The sequence below is a fragment of the Desmodus rotundus genome, chromosome 7 (assembly GCF_022682495.2).
Source record: "Desmodus rotundus isolate HL8 chromosome 7, HLdesRot8A.1, whole genome shotgun sequence".
Lineage (NCBI taxonomy): Eukaryota > Metazoa > Chordata > Mammalia > Chiroptera > Phyllostomidae > Desmodus > Desmodus rotundus.
This window is the reverse complement of record NC_071393.1, coordinates 62,397,028-62,414,359: the sequence shown is the minus strand read 5'-3', so window position 1 is coordinate 62,414,359 and position 17,332 is coordinate 62,397,028. Positions and strand designations below refer to the sequence as shown.

General features: G+C 44.9%; 1 protein-coding gene across 1 annotated transcript; it reads right to left on the bottom strand.

The window, feature by feature from the left end:
• Window positions 1-15,717: 15,717 nt before the first annotated feature.
• CBLN3 (cerebellin 3 precursor) lies at window positions 15,718-17,304 on the bottom strand. The gene is made up of 3 exons (XM_024555829.3): window positions 16,934-17,304; window positions 16,540-16,659; window positions 15,718-16,223 (listed from the first exon to the last, which is right to left on the bottom strand). Exons 1-3 carry the CDS (start codon window positions 17,246-17,248, stop codon window positions 16,026-16,028), a joined length of 633 nt encoding a protein of 210 aa, XP_024411597.1. The 5' UTR covers window positions 17,249-17,304; the 3' UTR covers window positions 15,718-16,025.
• Window positions 17,305-17,332: the final 28 nt, after the last annotated feature.

Sequence of the window (17,332 nt, the reverse complement as noted above, 5' to 3'; positions counted from 1 at the left end):
AAACTAGAGCTTGCTCTCAGTGTCAACCTTGTGAAGATACAGTGAAAAGATGGCTGTCTGCAAGTGAGGAAGTGAGCGCTCCCTAGACTATTCGCTGGCACCTTCCAGCTTCCAGAACTGTGAGAAGTACATTTTCTGTTGTTTACGCCGCCCAGTCTATGGTGTTTTTTGATTAGAGTGGCCAAACTGACTATGAGGATCACACGGTAGCTAACATTTCTCTCCTTCCTGCCTCTAGAACTCTTGCTGTTACTGCCCCTCAGACTCAGAGACCTTCCTAACTAACCCTGGCCACACTTCCCACTTCAGGCCTCTGCTTCTTGCTGCCTTTCTTACGTTCCCGAACTGAATGGCAGTGTGCACATGAGCTGACATCTCCCAGTTCAAGTGTACGCTGCCATTCAGTATTTATAGAGCACCTACTGTGTGCCAGGCCCTAACTAGGTGTGGGGTGGATAGTAGGTTATGTGAGCTAACATAGGTCTCTGCCCCTTTGGAGCCCACAGTCAGGTGAGAGAGACAGTCCAACAAGCAAATACAGTTCAGAGTGGCATGGGAAAGAACGTGGCATAGGGCCCCATGGCACAGCGGCCTGCGGTCTTATCTCACCCATCATTCATACAGGTTTGGTCTTTCCTGACTCCCTGCACCAAACATAATGCACAGGTTCTTGGTACAGGTCAGTGAGAGAAAGGTTCAGAACTCCTACGTGGAAGACTGGTCAGAAAGGTGGCTCAGCAAAATCTCTTCATTTTTACCTAAAATAATAAGCAATATTAGATTTTGCCCACATTGGCCTCTTGAGCCCTATGATGGTGAGATGTCTCTTCTTTACTGTTGGACAATTTACGAGGTCTGAGCAGGGATTGGAGATGCTTCCTGTTTTTAAAGGAGTGAATAAAAAGGGTTTGTCCACAGCTGAGCACCTTGGGTACTGAAGACTACCAGTCACTACTTCTCTCACTTATACCCATCACCATTTTCCCTTCTCCTTGGGGGAACTGGCTGATGGATTTAGCCAAGTGTCTAACCGAGAAATTACAAAGTCATCAGCATGCAGACAGTCCATGATGACATAAGCAAACTATAAAGAGCATCCCATGCTGTATCCTATTCCCACATTAAAACATACATAAACCATTTGGTGAGATTAGGACCCCCCACCCCCACCTCGTGTGCCTTGCTGTACCATGTTTTCTTAGCAACCTTTTACTAAGTCCTGTGTTCATGGGTAAAGGTGAACATACCTGAAAGAAAGAAGCATTGTAACAGATACATGGCCACAGTAAAACAAAGTAAATATCGAGCCTGCTTTTTAAAGGTTTTCCAAGAATCCTTGGGACATGTTCAAATTTTAAGTTGTTTATTAATTCATACAATAACAGTAACTTAAATATATTGAGCACTTTCTCTGTGCCAGGCACTGATCTGTTTTCCAATCCTGTCAGGTAGATACAATTATTCTTTCCATGTAGAGATGAAGAAAATGAGGTAGAGCGAACTGACTTGCTCAAGGTCCTGGGCAACTGCTAAGTGAGAGGCTCCTGTGCCCACCATCTTAACCACTATGCCCACTGCCTCTCTTGCAAGTACATTAACTGTATTCCTGGAGTTACTTTCCCTCCACAATCTATGGCCTTGCCATCTTTTATGAATATGTTATATAGTCTCAGCTGAGATCTCTCCATTTCAGTTTGGCCCAGATTAATGTGATGTATAGACTAAAACAGGTCCTGATTGACCTCAGTTGGGTCCAAGAATGATTCCTTTGGCCTTGGTAAGTTTTGACTCGAATGCCATACCCTATTTTTCCAAGAAGTGCCATTTTCCCTCAGTTAATAAAGGATGTTATTCCACAAGTTTTCACATTCTTGTAGATGGTGAAAAATGAAGCAGGGAAATTACAGCAGCTGGATTGTAAGGGACCTCAGAAATCCATGTTAAGAAATATGGATTTCACTCTGAGATCCACTCCCCTCCTGGGGATTCTCCTGCGAAGCTCTGGGCAGTGAAATTCATTCTGATAGGTCACTAGGGCAATACCAGTGCAGAGAATGGACTAAGGGAGGCAAAACCGGAGGCCAAGGGACCAGTGAGGAAGCTTTTGTAGAACTCTAAGAGATGGGTGGCTTAGGCTAGAAAACAGTGGATAGAAAACAATGGATGGAATCCATGGATGTGAGTGATTAGACACAGGGGTTACAGGAGAGGGAAGAATTGAAGAGAAGAGTTGGTGTTTCGTTGGGGGAACAGGGAGGTTCCATTTGGAGACGCAGAGAACAAGGGAGGGAGAACAGATTTAGGAAGAAAAGACTCTAATTTCAGTAGGTTGACTTCAAGCTGAGACATACAATGTATAAGTCTGAGATTTAGGAGGGAGATTCTGGATAGAGATAAACAATGCAGAAGTTGCCAGTACATGGGTGGAAATTTCTGCTTTTGAGAGTGCGTCAGATAGAAGGAATCCTAGGGCAGAACCTTGGAGAAAACCAATAGTTAAGAGATGGGCTGAGGTAGAGGAGCCTGGAAAAAAATGGGGCTTGGACAGAGAGACGGAGGGAAAGCCCAGAGAGTACACAGTCAGGGAAGTCAGGTCAGAGAGTGCTTCTAGAAGGTGAGTGTGGCCAAGAGGGTCAATTGTTAAGAAGAGCCTGAGTAACAGAAGGACTAGGAAGTGTCCATTGACTTTAGTGACATGGAAGTAGTGACCAGCTGAGCACAATTTAGGTGGAGTTGTGGAGGCCAGAGTTGACTTAAGAGGGGAGTAACTGGTGAACATAGATATTTGGCTCTAAAGGGGAGGAGGATGATGCCATTTAGCTGTGGGGACGTATAGAGCCCAGAATAACTATATATCTACAACCATTTCCACACCCATTTTTCTCTTTCAGGTTTAAGAGACTTGAGTTAATTTAACTGCTGAAGGGAAGGAGTAAGTAGAGAGGGAGAAGTTGGACATATAGGAGAGATGAGAGAAAAGAAGAGGGTGTGTTTGGAAGAATGGGATCCATGGCTAGAGGATGAAGATAGCTGTGTTGGCAAGAGGAAGGACACATCTTCTACTGATCCAGGTAGGAAGAAGCCCAGATGAGGAGGATAGCGAATTTCTACATGTGGTGATGGGAAGGGTTCCTGCCTGGTGTTTCCACTTTTTCAGTGAAGTAAAATGTGAGGCTGTCTGTTGTTGACAAGTGGGGGCAAAGTTGGTGGGGTAGAGGTTCAAGGAGAAAATGGAAGGCTTCACTTGGATTCTGGGGAGGGTGAGGAAAGAGGCTGGCAAAGGAAACCACAGAAGAATTGCCTGGAGCAGGGGTCCCCAACTCCAGGGTCACAGACTGGTACCAGTCTGTGGCCTGTTAGGAACCAGGCTGAACAGAAGGAGGTGAGTAGCAGGTGAGCAAGTGAAACTTCATTTGTATTTACAGCCGCTCCCCATAGCTCACATTACTGCCTGAGCTCTGCCCTCCTGTCAGATCAGCAGTGACATTAGATTCTCACAAGAACATGAACCCTACTGTGAACTGCTCATGTGAGGGATCTGGGTTGTGCGATCCTTATGAGAATCTAATGCCTGATGATCTGAGGTGGGGCTGAGACCGTGATGCTAGAGCTGAGGAGCAGCTGCAAATACAGATTATCACGAGCAGAGAAATTTGACTGCACAGGGACCAAAATAAATCGTTTTCTTGCAGACCCATACCAAATCCCTATCAGTGAGTGACAAGTGACAATTAAGCTGCATGTGGTGGCAGGCTTTACAGTGGCAAGTGAGTTGATGTACTTCAGTTGTGCAGCTGCATCCGGTGGCAGGCTTTAAGTCAGAATCTGACACTTATTTTAGTCCACATATGGTCCGCCCATTATTTTATTTACCACTTCTGTCCATGCCTCTTTCCCCCCATTGCACACTTGTCTTAGTCACTGTCTTGGTAAGGCCACAAACTACCCTAGCCAAGATGAGTAAAAAACAAAAGTCGCTGGAGAGTTTCTTTGAAAAGGGGGAAAGACTCAATGATGAGACAGCAGGAGATTCTAAGACTGCCAACAAAAAGAAAGTGGCATTTCAAAGAAAATACCAAGAGTCCTACTTAAATTTTGGGTTCATTACAACAGATGATTCATATTCTTCAAGCCTGTTTTGTATATGTGGCAACTGGATATCCAACGAAGCCATGAGACCTTTAAAACTGCTTTGTTACGTGGACCCTAAGCACCCTGCATTAAGAACAAGCCTTTGGAGTTTCTCAAAAGAAAAAAATGTGAACACGAAGAACAGAAGCAATTATTGAAGGCCACCACTTCATCAAATGTGTCTGAGTGATTGAGAGCATCATTCTTGGTGGCTAACTGCATTGCTAAAGCTGAGAAGCCCTTTACTACTGGTGAACAGTTGATCCTGCCTGCTGCTAAGGACATTTGTCACGAACTTTCAGGAGAGACTGCAGTTCAAAAGGTGGTACATGGCTCCAGCCAAGATGGAGGCATACGTAGATATGCTTTGCTTCCTCACACAACTAAAAGAAGGACAACAACCAATTTAAAAACAAAATAAACCAAAACTGCCAGAAAATTGAACTGTATGGAAGTCTGACAACTAAGGAGTTAAAGAAGAAACATTCATCTGGACTGGTAGGAGGGGCAGAGACAGGCAGCTGAGGTGGAGAGGATGCGAGGTGAGGCAACGCAGTGGCGGGTGAGGTGGTGGCTGGTGGACCAGGCAGTCCGACACTAGTGTGTGGATAAACTGGGAAGAACAACCGGGGAGCGAGACAGGCCACGCAACCCATTCCAGCGTTGGAACTAAAACCTCAAAACCTCTGGCTGTAAAAACCTGTGGGGGTTGTGGCAGCAGGAGATACTCCCAGTCTCACAGGAGTGTTCACTGGAGGGACCCATAGGGTCCTAGAAGGTACACAAACCCACCTACCTGGGGATCAGCACTGGAAGTGCCCGATTCACTTGTGGGTAGTGGGGGAAGTGACTGAAAGTGGGGTGAGAGCTGAGCAAGGGGCATTGTTCCCTCTCTGACCCCTCCTCCACATACAACACCACAACACAGTGAAGTGGGTTGCCCTGCCCTGGTGAATACCTAAGGCTCTGCACCTTACTAAGTAACAGGTGTGCCAAGACAAAGAAATAGGGCCCAAATGAAAGTACAGATCAAAACTCCAGAAAAAGAACTAATTGATGAGGAGATAGCCAACCTATCAGATGCAGAATTCAAAACATTGGTAATCAGAATGCTAACTGAAATGATTGGGTATGGATGCAAAAGAAAGGAAGAAGTGAAGACTATGCAAAGTGAAATAAAGGAAAATATACAGGGAACCAATAGTGAAGGGAAGGAAACTGAGACTCAAAACAATGATTTGGAACAGAAGGAAGAAATAAACAAGAATTCAAAAAAAATGAGAAGAGGCTCAGGAACCTCTGGGACAACTTTAAATGTTCCAACATGTGAATCATAGGGATGCCAGAAGGAGAAAAGGAAGAGCAAAAAATTGGAAACTTATTTGAACAAATAGCGAAGGAAAACTTTTCCAATCTGGCAAAGGAAATGGACATACAAGTCAAGTCCAGGAAGCACAGAGTCCCAAAGAAGTTGGACCCAAGGAAGAACACACAAAGGCACATCATAATTTCATTACCCAAGATTAATGATAAGGAGAGAATCTTTTCTTTTTTAAAAAAATTTTATTTATTTATTTTTAGAGAGAGGTGAAAGGAGAGAGACAGAGAGGGTGAGAAACATCAATGTGTGGTTGCCTCTCATGTGCCCCCTGCTGGGGACCTGGCCTGTGATCCAGGCATGTGCCTTGACTGGGAATCAAACTGGAGACCCTTTGGAATGGCCAGCACTCAATCCACTGAGCCACACCAGCCAGGGCAACATAAGGAGAGAATCTTAAAAGCAGCAAAAGAAAAGAAGAGAGTTACCTACAAAGGAGTTAACATGAGACTCTCAGCTGATGTCTCAAAAGAAATCTTACAAGCAAGAAGGGACTGGAAAGAACTATTCAAAGTCATGAAAGGCAAGGACCTCCATCCAAGATTACTGTATCCAGCAAAGCTATCATTTAGAATGGAAGGGCAGATAAAGTGCTTCCCAGATAAGGTCAAGTTCAAGGAGTTCATCATCACCAGGCCCTTATTATATGAACTGTTAAAGGGACTTATCTAAGAAAAAGAAGATAAAAAACATGAAAAGTAAAATGACAACAAATCCACAGCTATCAACAACTGAACCTAAAAAACAAAAACAAAAACACACTAAGCAAACAACTAGAATAGGAATAGAATCAGAGAAATGGTCATCACATGGAGTGTTATCAGTGGGGAGGTGGAGGGGGTAAAATGGGGGAAAAGGTACAGGGAATAAGAAGCGTGATTTGGTATAAAATAGACAGGGGCAAGTTAAGAATAGTACAGGAAATGGAGAATCAAAGAACTTATATATATGACCCATGGACATGAACTAAGAGAAGGGGAATGCTGAAGGGAAGGGGGGTGCGGGGTGGAGGGGCACAAAGGGTAGAAAAAAATGGGACAAGTATAATGGCATAATCAATAAAATATACTTAAAAAAACCAAACCCCCCCCAAAAGGTAGCATGTGTTCCTCTTTTGGCTTGCACCATCACTAGATGAATTGATGAAATAGCAGAAGATATTGAGGCACAATTGTTAAAGAGAACTAATGAGTCACCACGGTGTGCAATCCAGGTTGATGAGTCTACCAATGTTGACAACAAGGCAACTATGCTTGTTTTTGTGCAATATATTTTCAGGAGGATGTGCATGAGGAAATGTTATGTGCACTTTTTGTTGCCAACCAACACCACAGCGACAGAACTATTCGTCTTTGAATGATTACGTATCAGGAAAACTGAATTGGTCATTTTGTGTCTATATGTGCACGGATGGAGTGGCTGCCATGACTGGATGGCTTTCTGGTTTCACTCCTTGGGTAAAAGAGGTCACTTTTGAATATGAGTCTATACACTCTGTCTGTCATCCATTGAGAAGTGCTGGTTAGCTGAAAAATGTCACTTGAACTTAACAGCATTTTGCAGGATGTAATTAAAATTATCAACCACATTAAAGTACATGCTCTTAACTCACGTCTGTTCATGCAGCTCTGTGAGGAGATGGACACAGAGCACACACGTCTTCTCTTACACACAGAAGTGAGGTGGCTTTCTAAAGGTAGATCACTGGCCAGAGTTTTTGAGTTACGGGAGCCGCTCCAGAGATTTCTTTTAGAAAAAGAGTCACCACTGGCAGCACATTTCAGTGACACAGAATGGCTCACAAAACTTGCTTACTTGTGTGACACATTCAACCTGCTCAATGAACTCAATCTGTCACTTCAGGGGAGAATGCCAATGTGTTCAAGTTGGCAGATAAAGGGGCTGCATTCAAAGCCAAACTGGAATTATGGGGGTGATGAGTGAACACTGGGATTTTTTACCTGTTTCAAACATTAGCAGAAATTTTGAAAAGAACTGAGCCATGGCCTTCTTTCTCCCAGCTGGTGCATGATCTCCTATCTCAGCTTTCAAAAGGGTTTGAGCATTACTGCCCAACCACAAAAGACCCCTGAACTGGAAAGGAATGGATCCTCGACCCATTTGTGAATAGGCCAGGTGATTTGACTTTGTCTGTGCTAGAAGAGGATCAACTGCTTGTGATCGCAAACGATGGTGGCCTTATAAGTATGTTTGAGACAACTTCAAATCTCCATATGTTCTAGATTAAAGTCGAGGTGGAATATCCTGAGATTGCCACAAAAGCACTGAAAAGCCTGCTTCCAGTTCCAACATCCTATCTCTGTGAAGCAGGATTTTCTGTAGTGACAACCACCAAAATGAGATTACAGAGTAGACTGGACATAAGCAACACACTTCAGGTGTCACTGTCTCCTGTTACCCCCAGATGGGACCATCTAGTTGTGGGCAAACAAGCCCAGGGCTCCCACTGATTCTGCATTATGGTGAGTTGTATAATTATTTCATTATATATTACAATGTAACACTAATAGAAACAAAGCACACAGTAAGTGTAATGTGCTTGAATCATCCCTAAACCACCCCCAACCCCTGGTCTGTGGAAAAATTGTCTGCCATGAAACCGAGCCCTCCTGGTGCCAAAAAGGTTGGGGACCACTGGCCTGGAGGATTGAGGACAGTGTGGCTGGGGGCCATGGATTTAGGTCCACAGAGAACCCTCCAGTGTGGGACTTTTCTCTGCAGTGATCAGCTGCCACAGCATGGCTCTAGGGAGAGCAGGGCAGTTGGATTATCTTTTTAGGATCCTTAAAGTTTGAGGAGCTTTTTGTACCTGAAGTGGAATGTTAACCACCATCTGTGCTTTATTTATTGTTTAATCTATTTACTTCATATATCCATTTTAGCAAAAATTGTCTCAACATTTAAACATGATTTATATAACCAACAAATCAAAGTCAAAACATTGTACAAATCAAATTATTTAAACATTAATTGCAAACTTAAATTCTCCTCCATACTTCGATAGAATCACCAGTATAAAATAGGTCACTTCTCTAAAAACATCAAACATTTGGTAAAGCACATATATCCTACAAGGATTATGAAATTTATCACACCAACATTTAAACTCATTATAAAAGTTGGTTTGTAGACCCAAGAGACAGACACTATCTCATTTGAGACCAAGTTTTGAATTTGGATATCCAAAAGAATATTATTTCAGCGCAGATCAAGTTTTGGATTATCATTAAATATGTTCTTATTCCAAATGTATAAAGGAAACTGCAAAACTGCCTTTCTCCAGAGCATTTGAGATCTTTCTTTCCAGCTTGTCATCAGCTTAGCTCAAAAAAAACTCATACGGACTTCCAGCCAAGATGAAGGCATGGGTAGGCACACTGTGACTCCTCACACAACCAAACGAAGGACAAAAACAATTTAAAAACAAAAAACAACCAAACCTGACAGAAAATCGAACTGTATGGAAGTCCGACAACCAAGGAGATAAAGAAGAAACATTCATCCAGATTGGTAGGAGGGGCGGAGATGGGCAGCGGGGCAGAGAGGACTCTGGCAAGGCAGCAGCTGGTGGACCCAGCGAAGTGCTGGATTGTGGAGCAGGGTGGGCAAAGCTGCAGCTGGCTGGTGAGGCAGCAGCTGGTGGACCGGGTGACCAAACGTGCAACCCAGAGTTCCAGCGTGGGGAAATAAAGCCTCAAACCTCTGATTGAAAACACCTGTCGGGTTTGAGGCGGCAGCAGGAGAGACTCCCAGCCTCACAGGAGAATTCATTGGAGAGACCCACAGGGGCCTAGAACGTACAGAAACCCGCCCACTCGAGAAGCAGCACCAGAAGAGCCCAATTTGATTGTGGGTAGAAGAGGGAGTGACTGAAAACTGGCAGAGAGTGGAGCAAGTGCCATTGCTCCCTCTTGGACGCCTCCCCCACATACAGCGTCACAGCGCAGCGACCAGTGTTACCCTGCTCTGGTGAACACCTAAGGCTCCCCCCCACCTTTACGCAACGGGCGCACCAAGACAAAAAAAAAATGACCTAAATGAAAGAACAGATCAAAGCTCCAGAAAAAAATACAACTAAACAACGAAGAGATAGCCAACCTATCGGATGCACAGTTCAAAACACTGATAATCAGGAAGCTCACAGAATTGGTTGAATTTGGTCACAAATTAGATGAAGAAATGAAGGCTATGCTAAGAGAAACAAAGGGAAATGTACAGGGAACCAATAATGATGGGAAGGAAACTGGAACTCAAATCAACGGTGTGGACCAGAAGGAAGAAAGAAACATCCAATCAGAACAGAATGAAGAAACGAGAATTCAAAAAAATGAGGAGAGGCTTGGGAACTTCCAGGACAACTTTAAATATTCCAACATCCGAATTACAGGGGCGCCAGAAGGAGAAGAGGAAGAACAAACAATTGAAAACTTATTTGAACAAATAATGAAGGAGAACTTCCCCAGTCTGGCAAAGGAAATAGACTTCCAGGAAGTCCAGGAAGCTCAGAGAGTCCCTAAGAAGCTGGACCCAAGGAGGAACACACCAAGGCACATCATAATTACATTAGCCAAGATTAAGCAGAAGGAGAGAATCTTAGAAGCAGCAAGAGAAAAGGACACAGTTACCTACAAAGGACTTCCCATAAGACTGTCAGCTGATTTCTCAAGAGAGACCTTACAGGCAAGAAGGGGCTGGAAAGAAGTATTCCAAGTCATGAAAGGCAAGGACTCACATCCAAGATTGCTCTATCCAGCAAAGCTATCATTTAGAATGGAAGGGCAGATAAAGTGCTTCTCAGATAAGGTCAAGTTCAAGGAGTTCATCATCACCAAGCCCTTATTATATGAAATGTTAAAGGGACTTATCTAAGAAAAAGAAGATCAAAAATAGGAACAGTAAAAATGACAGCAAACTCACAGTTATTAACAACCACCCCTAAAACCAAAACAAAAGCAAACTAAGCAAACAACTAGAACAGGAACAGAAATGGAGATCACATGGAGGGTTATCAACAGGGGAGTGGGAGGGGGAGAGAGGGGGGAAAGGTACAGAGAATAAGTAGCATAGATGATAGGTGGAAAATAGACAGGGGGAGGGTAAGAATAGTGTAGGAAATGTAGAAGCCAAAGAACTTATAAGTATGACCCATGGACATGAACTATAGGGGGGGGGAATGTGGGAGGGAGGGGGTGGGCAGGATGGAGTGGAGTGAAGGGGGGGGAAATGGGACAACTGTAGTAGCATAACCAATAAAATATATTTAAAAAAAACCCCCAAAACCAAGATTTGCTGCCAAGATTTACTATTTCTCAAAATGATATCTTTTTTTTCTTCCTTTAATCAATAAAATATCATCTCTTGCATTCCTAAAAAAAATAAAAATTAAAAAAAAAACTCATACGCAAGTTAAAAAAATAGAAAGGATGAATTCTGGGTTGGGACCTGGGAACTGGCTTACCTTCAAAACCCAAGCTTATCTTGTATTTCATGGGACCCTTTCAAGCTTACACCTTTTCCATGCACTTAATGTATTGTAACTGAATGCCTTTTCTTTAAATGATGTCATCTTTGAGTTTATCAACCACAATATACAGCTGTCCATGCCACATCCCTGGGACCACTGAATATGTTATATTTCATGGCAAAAGGAACTTTTGAATATGTGATTCAGGTCATGGGCCTTAAAATAGCTTACTGTACCCTGGATTATCTGGGTAGGGCCAATCTAATCACAGGAGTCCTTAAAATGAGAGACTTTTCTCTACTGCAGTCAGGCTGGCAGCAGAAGGGTAGATCAGAGAGATTCAAACTGTGAGAAGGACTTGGCTTGATGTAGCTGGCTCAGAGATGGAGGGGGCCAGGACCTTAGTCCTACAGCCACGTTGGGAAGAAATTATCCTGTACTGTAAGGTTCTTCTTGCTGTAGAAATAATGAAATTAACATGACACAGATTAGCACGAGAAAATCAAATTGAAGTTTAATAACGTGTATACCTCCTGTATACACGGGAGAGCTCCGGGAACACCAAATTAACTCGCCACCAGGGTGGATGCCATCACCTTGTCATACCACCGTCAGATGAAGACAGAGACGTTGGCCAGGGAGAGTCAGTTATGGGAGGTTACCAGGTAAAGCACAGTAAACAAAGGTAAGGTTGTCGTGCAGAGTTCAGTCCAGGGCCTTCTCCACTGATAGTGAAGGCAGGGCTGGTATAGTGAGATAAACACCCTTAAAGATGGATGTAAATGTAAATGTCCCTTACAAATGTAAATGTCCTTTACAGAGAGTAACTTACTCTTGGTTTCCAGAGCTTCTCCCAAGTTGGCTGGCTCTTAAAATTAACGAGCCTAAAACAATCGATATTCCAAACAGGCATATGTTGGGATTGCAAACTCTGCTCCCCTTTAACCATCAGGAGCTGAGTTCTGAATGAGCGTGGAAGTAGATTCGCACACTTCAGTAAGAGGCTGTTCTGCCCACAGCTGTGTTTGATGTTGGGAGCTCAGAGCAGAGAATCCCGCTGTGCCCTGCTGGACTTCTGACCCACAGAAACTGTGAGGCAAATGGGTGTTGTGTTAAACTACTATTCCAGCCAATGAGATGCAGTCAGAAATGTGAGGTGCACTTTCAGAAAGTGACCTTAAAGAAAAGGGGTGTGGCCTTTTATTTATTTTTTTTAAACTACTTCCTGGGGCTGTAAGGCTCCTCATGTGATGGCGGAACTCAAGGAGCCCTCCTGTCAGGAGGTGATGTGCTACAGATGGTGAACACAGGGGAGAGAAACTGGGCTGTGACGCTCATAAAACTACTGCAATATTATGATTTATAAGAAAGATGTACTTGGTCATTCAGATGACCAAAATATATTTCTCATATATATTTGGTCTTCCACAATTTTTGGCTCACAGCTCCTGAAACCCGTAGAATTTCCTAAGTGTTGAGACCGAAAAAGGTGTCTTCTGTTATTTAATGAAGTGACTTTGGAAAGCACTTATAGATGGGGGCTGGTTGCTGATGGAATCAACTAAAGGGTGGTTGGAACTTTCAGCCCATCCCGCACTCATCCTACCTTTGGGGAGGGGAGAGGGGCTGAAAGTTGAGTCACGGATCTAATTAAATGTGCCTCTGTAATGAAGCCTTCATAAAAACCCAAAAGGACAGGGTTAGTGAGCAGGTGGAGATTTGGGGGGCGGTGGCACCTGGAGAGGGCAGGGAATCTCCGTGCCCTTTCCCTATGCCTTGCCCTATGCACCTCTTCCATCTGGCTGTTCCTAAGTCTTTTTATAATAAACTGGTGATGTAGCAACTAAGTAACATGTTTTTCTGAGTTCTTTGAGCCTCTTTAGCAAAGTAATTGAACCCAAGGAGGGGGTAACTGGTGACCAGGGAAAAAATTCTGAGAGTCTAAATTAAAGCTACAGTGCCAGAGAGTGAGAGAAAGAGACAGTGCAGTTCCTGTTAATTGCTGCACGACAAATGACTGCCCACATTCTTGTACATCTACTGGAACGTAGGATTAATTTCCAGGTAGCTATTTCTGTGATTATCCAAGAGAGAATAGCGGGGTGCCAGCAAACCCCAGGAGCCTTCGCTTCTTCTTTGTACATGAGCTCTACAGACTCTTGCACCCCTCCCTGAACTAGCCCCACCTCACCTTCCCCCAGTCCTTTGCATACAGCTAACCTAAATTCTTTCAGAGCAGGCTTACAGCTTTCTCCCCCATACCCGATGTAAAAAACACTTGCAAAACTCCTGGACGTCAGACATGTTAACTTTTGTGCTCTGCTGTGCAGTGGTTTAGATTCCATGCCCCGAGACTAGTCTTCTTTTTTTTCTTTTCTTTCTTTCTTTTTTTTTTTTTTTTTGCTAGCAATGGCCTAATAAATCCTTTCTTTTAAAAAACCCAGCTATGGAAGCTAAAATTTTTTGTTTAACACTGGAACCCAGCCAGTCAATCAGAGGCACTGGGAACAGCCTGGACTTGAGACTGGTGTTTGACCTGAGTTGCCAAGGAGGGGGGTCGCTGGAACCTCCAATCTGTAGGTAGTTGATCAGAAGAAGTACATTTAACAGTACATTTAACCATGGGTTTTCCACTGGGGTCTGAAGTGAAGAGGGTTGGGGTGTAGGATGAATCCTTAACCTGTGGAATCTGATGCAAAATCCAGGCAGGTAGTGCCAGAATTGTGTTGAATTGAGTCAAAATCTTGGATATCCTGGTGTCTGAGCATTGCTTGGTACTTTGTGGAAAGCACCCCTCCCCTACACACACACACACACACACACACACACACACACGCACGCACGCACGCACGAGCGCGCACGAGAATTGAATACAGGAATCCAAAAGCACTGCCATCCATCCCTGGGCTCTGTTTGCAGATTCTTCTATGCGAGACAGAAATAATCTTCTACCTTATGTAAGCCATTCTTATTTTGGACTTTACTGTTACTGTAAGCCCATTTTAATTAGTAGGTAATATAGAGGCTCCCTTTCCCAAGAGATGAAGGATCAAGTTTGAGCAGTGAACAGTTATCTGCTGGGCTTTCTTTCTTCCTAGCTATAATATATGGCCAGATGGTGCCAATCAGTCTCTTTCATTCTTGGTACAGCTCCAGCATTTTTCTGGAATTACTCACAGCTCTCTATATCCATCCCTCCCTGCTTATACAGATAAAGAAAAGTAAGTGTACCTTATGAATAGTTAAAATATCTACTATATTTATAGTCTTGTATTTATCAAAATTAACTAAAAATATCCAATATATTCATTCTTCTTCACTCAGTATATGAACTGCCTTTTTGCATGCTTCATAGTGACTTCTTCCTTTTGGAGTGTCACTAGAGTCATAAATTAAAAAAAATCACCTTGTTCCAATTAACTACATTATTTTCCTTTTGATTATGAAATTGCCACAGAATGTCAGATGGGAGTCTTTTAAAATTGGTTCCTTTGCCTTCTCACTCTACCCTATACAGTTAGAAAAGTATCCTTGCTTATTGGCATCAACAACATGTTCCAGACCTAGAATTATTTGAGACATGGAGCTACTCTCCAAGGAACCCTGAATCCTTTTAAAGGTGAATAATGTTTGAGGTAAAGATCCAGGTGCTAAGGATGCCTATGAGAATTTTTCCTAATGTTGTTTCTATGCTACTTTAGTGATTGTTTGAAAAATTATTTCTTTTGAAAACCACAAAGTTACATTGGTATTTCCTACTTAAAATAGTATTACTAAATCCTTTTTTTATTTGACTCTAACGTACAGTTTTATAATCTCTACGACATACCTGGTGGTCTCCTGACCCATATTCTAATGGCATCTTCTATCTTGAGTTATCTGATAATGTCTCATCAACAATAATTCTCTAGTAGCTTTATTGATTGAGTCACCCATGCTGGGCCAATGGGACAGGGAGGTAAGAGAGTTTATAATACTGGCAGGAGATTGGTTGAAGGGACGAATTACTGAATTCAAGGTAGTAGAAAGTTTAAGACAGCACAGGAGAGAGAAGAGAGGCAGTGGGACAGTCTAGATAAGGTTCACTGCAGGTAACTGAGAGCTGGTGTAGGAAGGTGGTTGTCAGAGCAGGGAGTGATCGAAGTATAGACTGCAAAGGTGGAACTCTTTTAGAAGGTGGCTGTGGGCATTGATGTGTTCCATGACTAGAGATCTACACTTGCCCACATGTGACCTTCTACCTATAGCTGCCCAAGGAAGTGCCGTACACCTGCTCTCAGCTGGTACAAACAAACATACACACCCCATGTCTCAGCTGGGGAAGTGAGAGCCAGAGTCATTTGGGATCTGGTACAGATGAACACCCAGGTTCACTGCCTGCTGGTTGCCCCAATGTACATGAAAAATGTGTACCTTGCTCAGGCTGGTCACATGTCCCCTTCCTGTCCTATTAGCCATAGGCTGTGGGCTGCTCAGTGGCCTTCCCACACTTCTACTGGTGGCTGAGCCTCCCGCCGTAGTCCATATGGGCTGGCTCAGCTCCTGACTGTGCTGGCCAAGATCCATGATGCTGGCACTCCTCACAGGAAGGAGTCTGCACAGCATGCTGAGCCTGGTCCATCTGGGCCCTTGTGGGGGCCTGTCAGGCTCTCCTGTCCACCTGTTTCCAAGTAGCTCTGAGCTTCAAGCTGGGGGTGGGGTGGGAGAAGGAAGAGCAAAGTCTGCAAAGTATGGCCAGACTCTTTACCTGCCAAATCCTGCCCTCATCCTAGGGCTGCAAAGAGATTCAGTGAGAGACTGTGAGGGCATTTGGGAAGGGGGAGAGGTTAAGAGGGGCCAGGTCTGGGGACACCATAGCTCTGCTCATCACCTTAGGTGTTTGGCACAGGGTCCCATGCAAGAAGGTGAAATACAAACAGCCAAAGGGAACCTCTCTCCGACTTCAAAGGTGTTGCTTTGGGGGCAGGAGAGGGGAGAGGGCATAGGCCAGAGGTCAGGGGTTAGATTCCTGTCCTTGAAAGGCATGAGCCCTCAGAGTGGAAAGATGAGGAAGCCAGAGAAACTTGAATATTTCCAGCCACCCAGCAGGTTCCCCCGACGTAGGCGCAGAGACACCCGGTCCCCAGGGTCCAGGGGCAGTAGCACAGAGCTGGTGGCTGCCTCTCGGGTCACGTCAGGGTCATTGGCAAAGGCTGAGATGACAGGCCATGTGTTCAGCATCAAGCTCACCTGGGAAGGCAGCCTAGTTAGCATTTCTCCCCAGACCTTGTCCTAGGACCCTGCATTTCTGAGGATTGCCCTTCTTCTCCCCAGCCCCAGAGGGATACCCTGGAATCTGGGAACCTGGAGCTCATGCACTCTCCTGGGAGGGCTGAGGGGTGGCCAGGGGTGTGCAGGTCCTCCACATTCTGCTAAGCAGGCCCTTTCCTCCCTTTCCCCTGGGCCCCCAGGACACACGCCAGTGGAGGGTCTGCCCAGGATTCAGCTGGGCTTCGCTTATTCCTCCCTCCACCCAACCTGGGACAGGGCCTAGTGCTCAGATCACCTGGACGGTTTGGCGGTTGTACACCTTCACCACGTGGAACCGGAAGCTGTAGACACCCCGAACAGGGGCCACGAAGGAGCCTGAGGCCCGATCAAAGCCACCGCCCTCATTCACCAACACCTGGGGGAAGCAGACCCTACTGATTGGGCTGGGGACACCTGGGACTTAGGGAAACTGCTGGGTTGGGAGATGGGACAGTGAGTAAGGAAAATAAGGGGTGGCAAGTAGCTGCCAAAAGGAGGAATGCACAGATTCAAAAGAAATACTGAGAAAGGGCAAGGAGGAGTATGGGTAAGAGTGAAGGGAAAGGAGATGGGCAGTGGGATTGAGGGGCAACTGGCCACAGCACAGTGGGCTTAGATTTATTCCAGGTCCTTGCAAGGCAGGGGGTTACCTGATCAAAGTAGATGGCCCCATTGGTACCATTGCCGATCTCCCCTGCTGGCTCATGATGGTGGCTTCGGACTGCAGCAAATGCCACTCTTCCAGGGGGTGCTTCTCCCAGAGCTGCTCCTCCAGGACCCCCTGCAGCAGCTCTGCCGGGCTCACAGACCACCAGGCACTCACCCTCCAGGAGGACAGGGTCTGTTCCCTCCTCAGCCCAACCGGTCCCCAGGGCCAGAATCATCAGGGCCATGGGCAATCTGGAGTTGAGTGTGAGACCTGGTAGCCAGAGACGTGGTAGCCAGTGCTGCTTTGCTCCCAGCATGGCTGAGCGGCTCTGACTCACAAGTCCTCCTGGTCTTCTTGTCCACCTTTGTGCTCCTTTCAGTTTCTGCTCTCCCTCAGACTC

What these genes read in the sequence shown, in the direction of transcription:
- CBLN3 (XM_024555829.3), bottom strand. Translation starts at nt 17,248, where the DNA reads ATGCTGGGAGCAAAGCAGCACTGGCTACCACGTCTCTGGCTACCAGGT. An exon ending in GGGCCATCTACTTTGATCAG is followed by an intron (nt 16,660 to 16,933) that starts GTAACCCCCTGC and finishes TGCTTCCCCCAG; the next exon opens with GTGTTGGTGAATGAGGGCGG. An exon ending in ACAACCGCCAAACCGTCCAG is followed by an intron (nt 16,224 to 16,539) that starts GTGATCTGAGCA and finishes CTGCCTTCCCAG; the next exon opens with GTGAGCTTGATGCTGAACAC.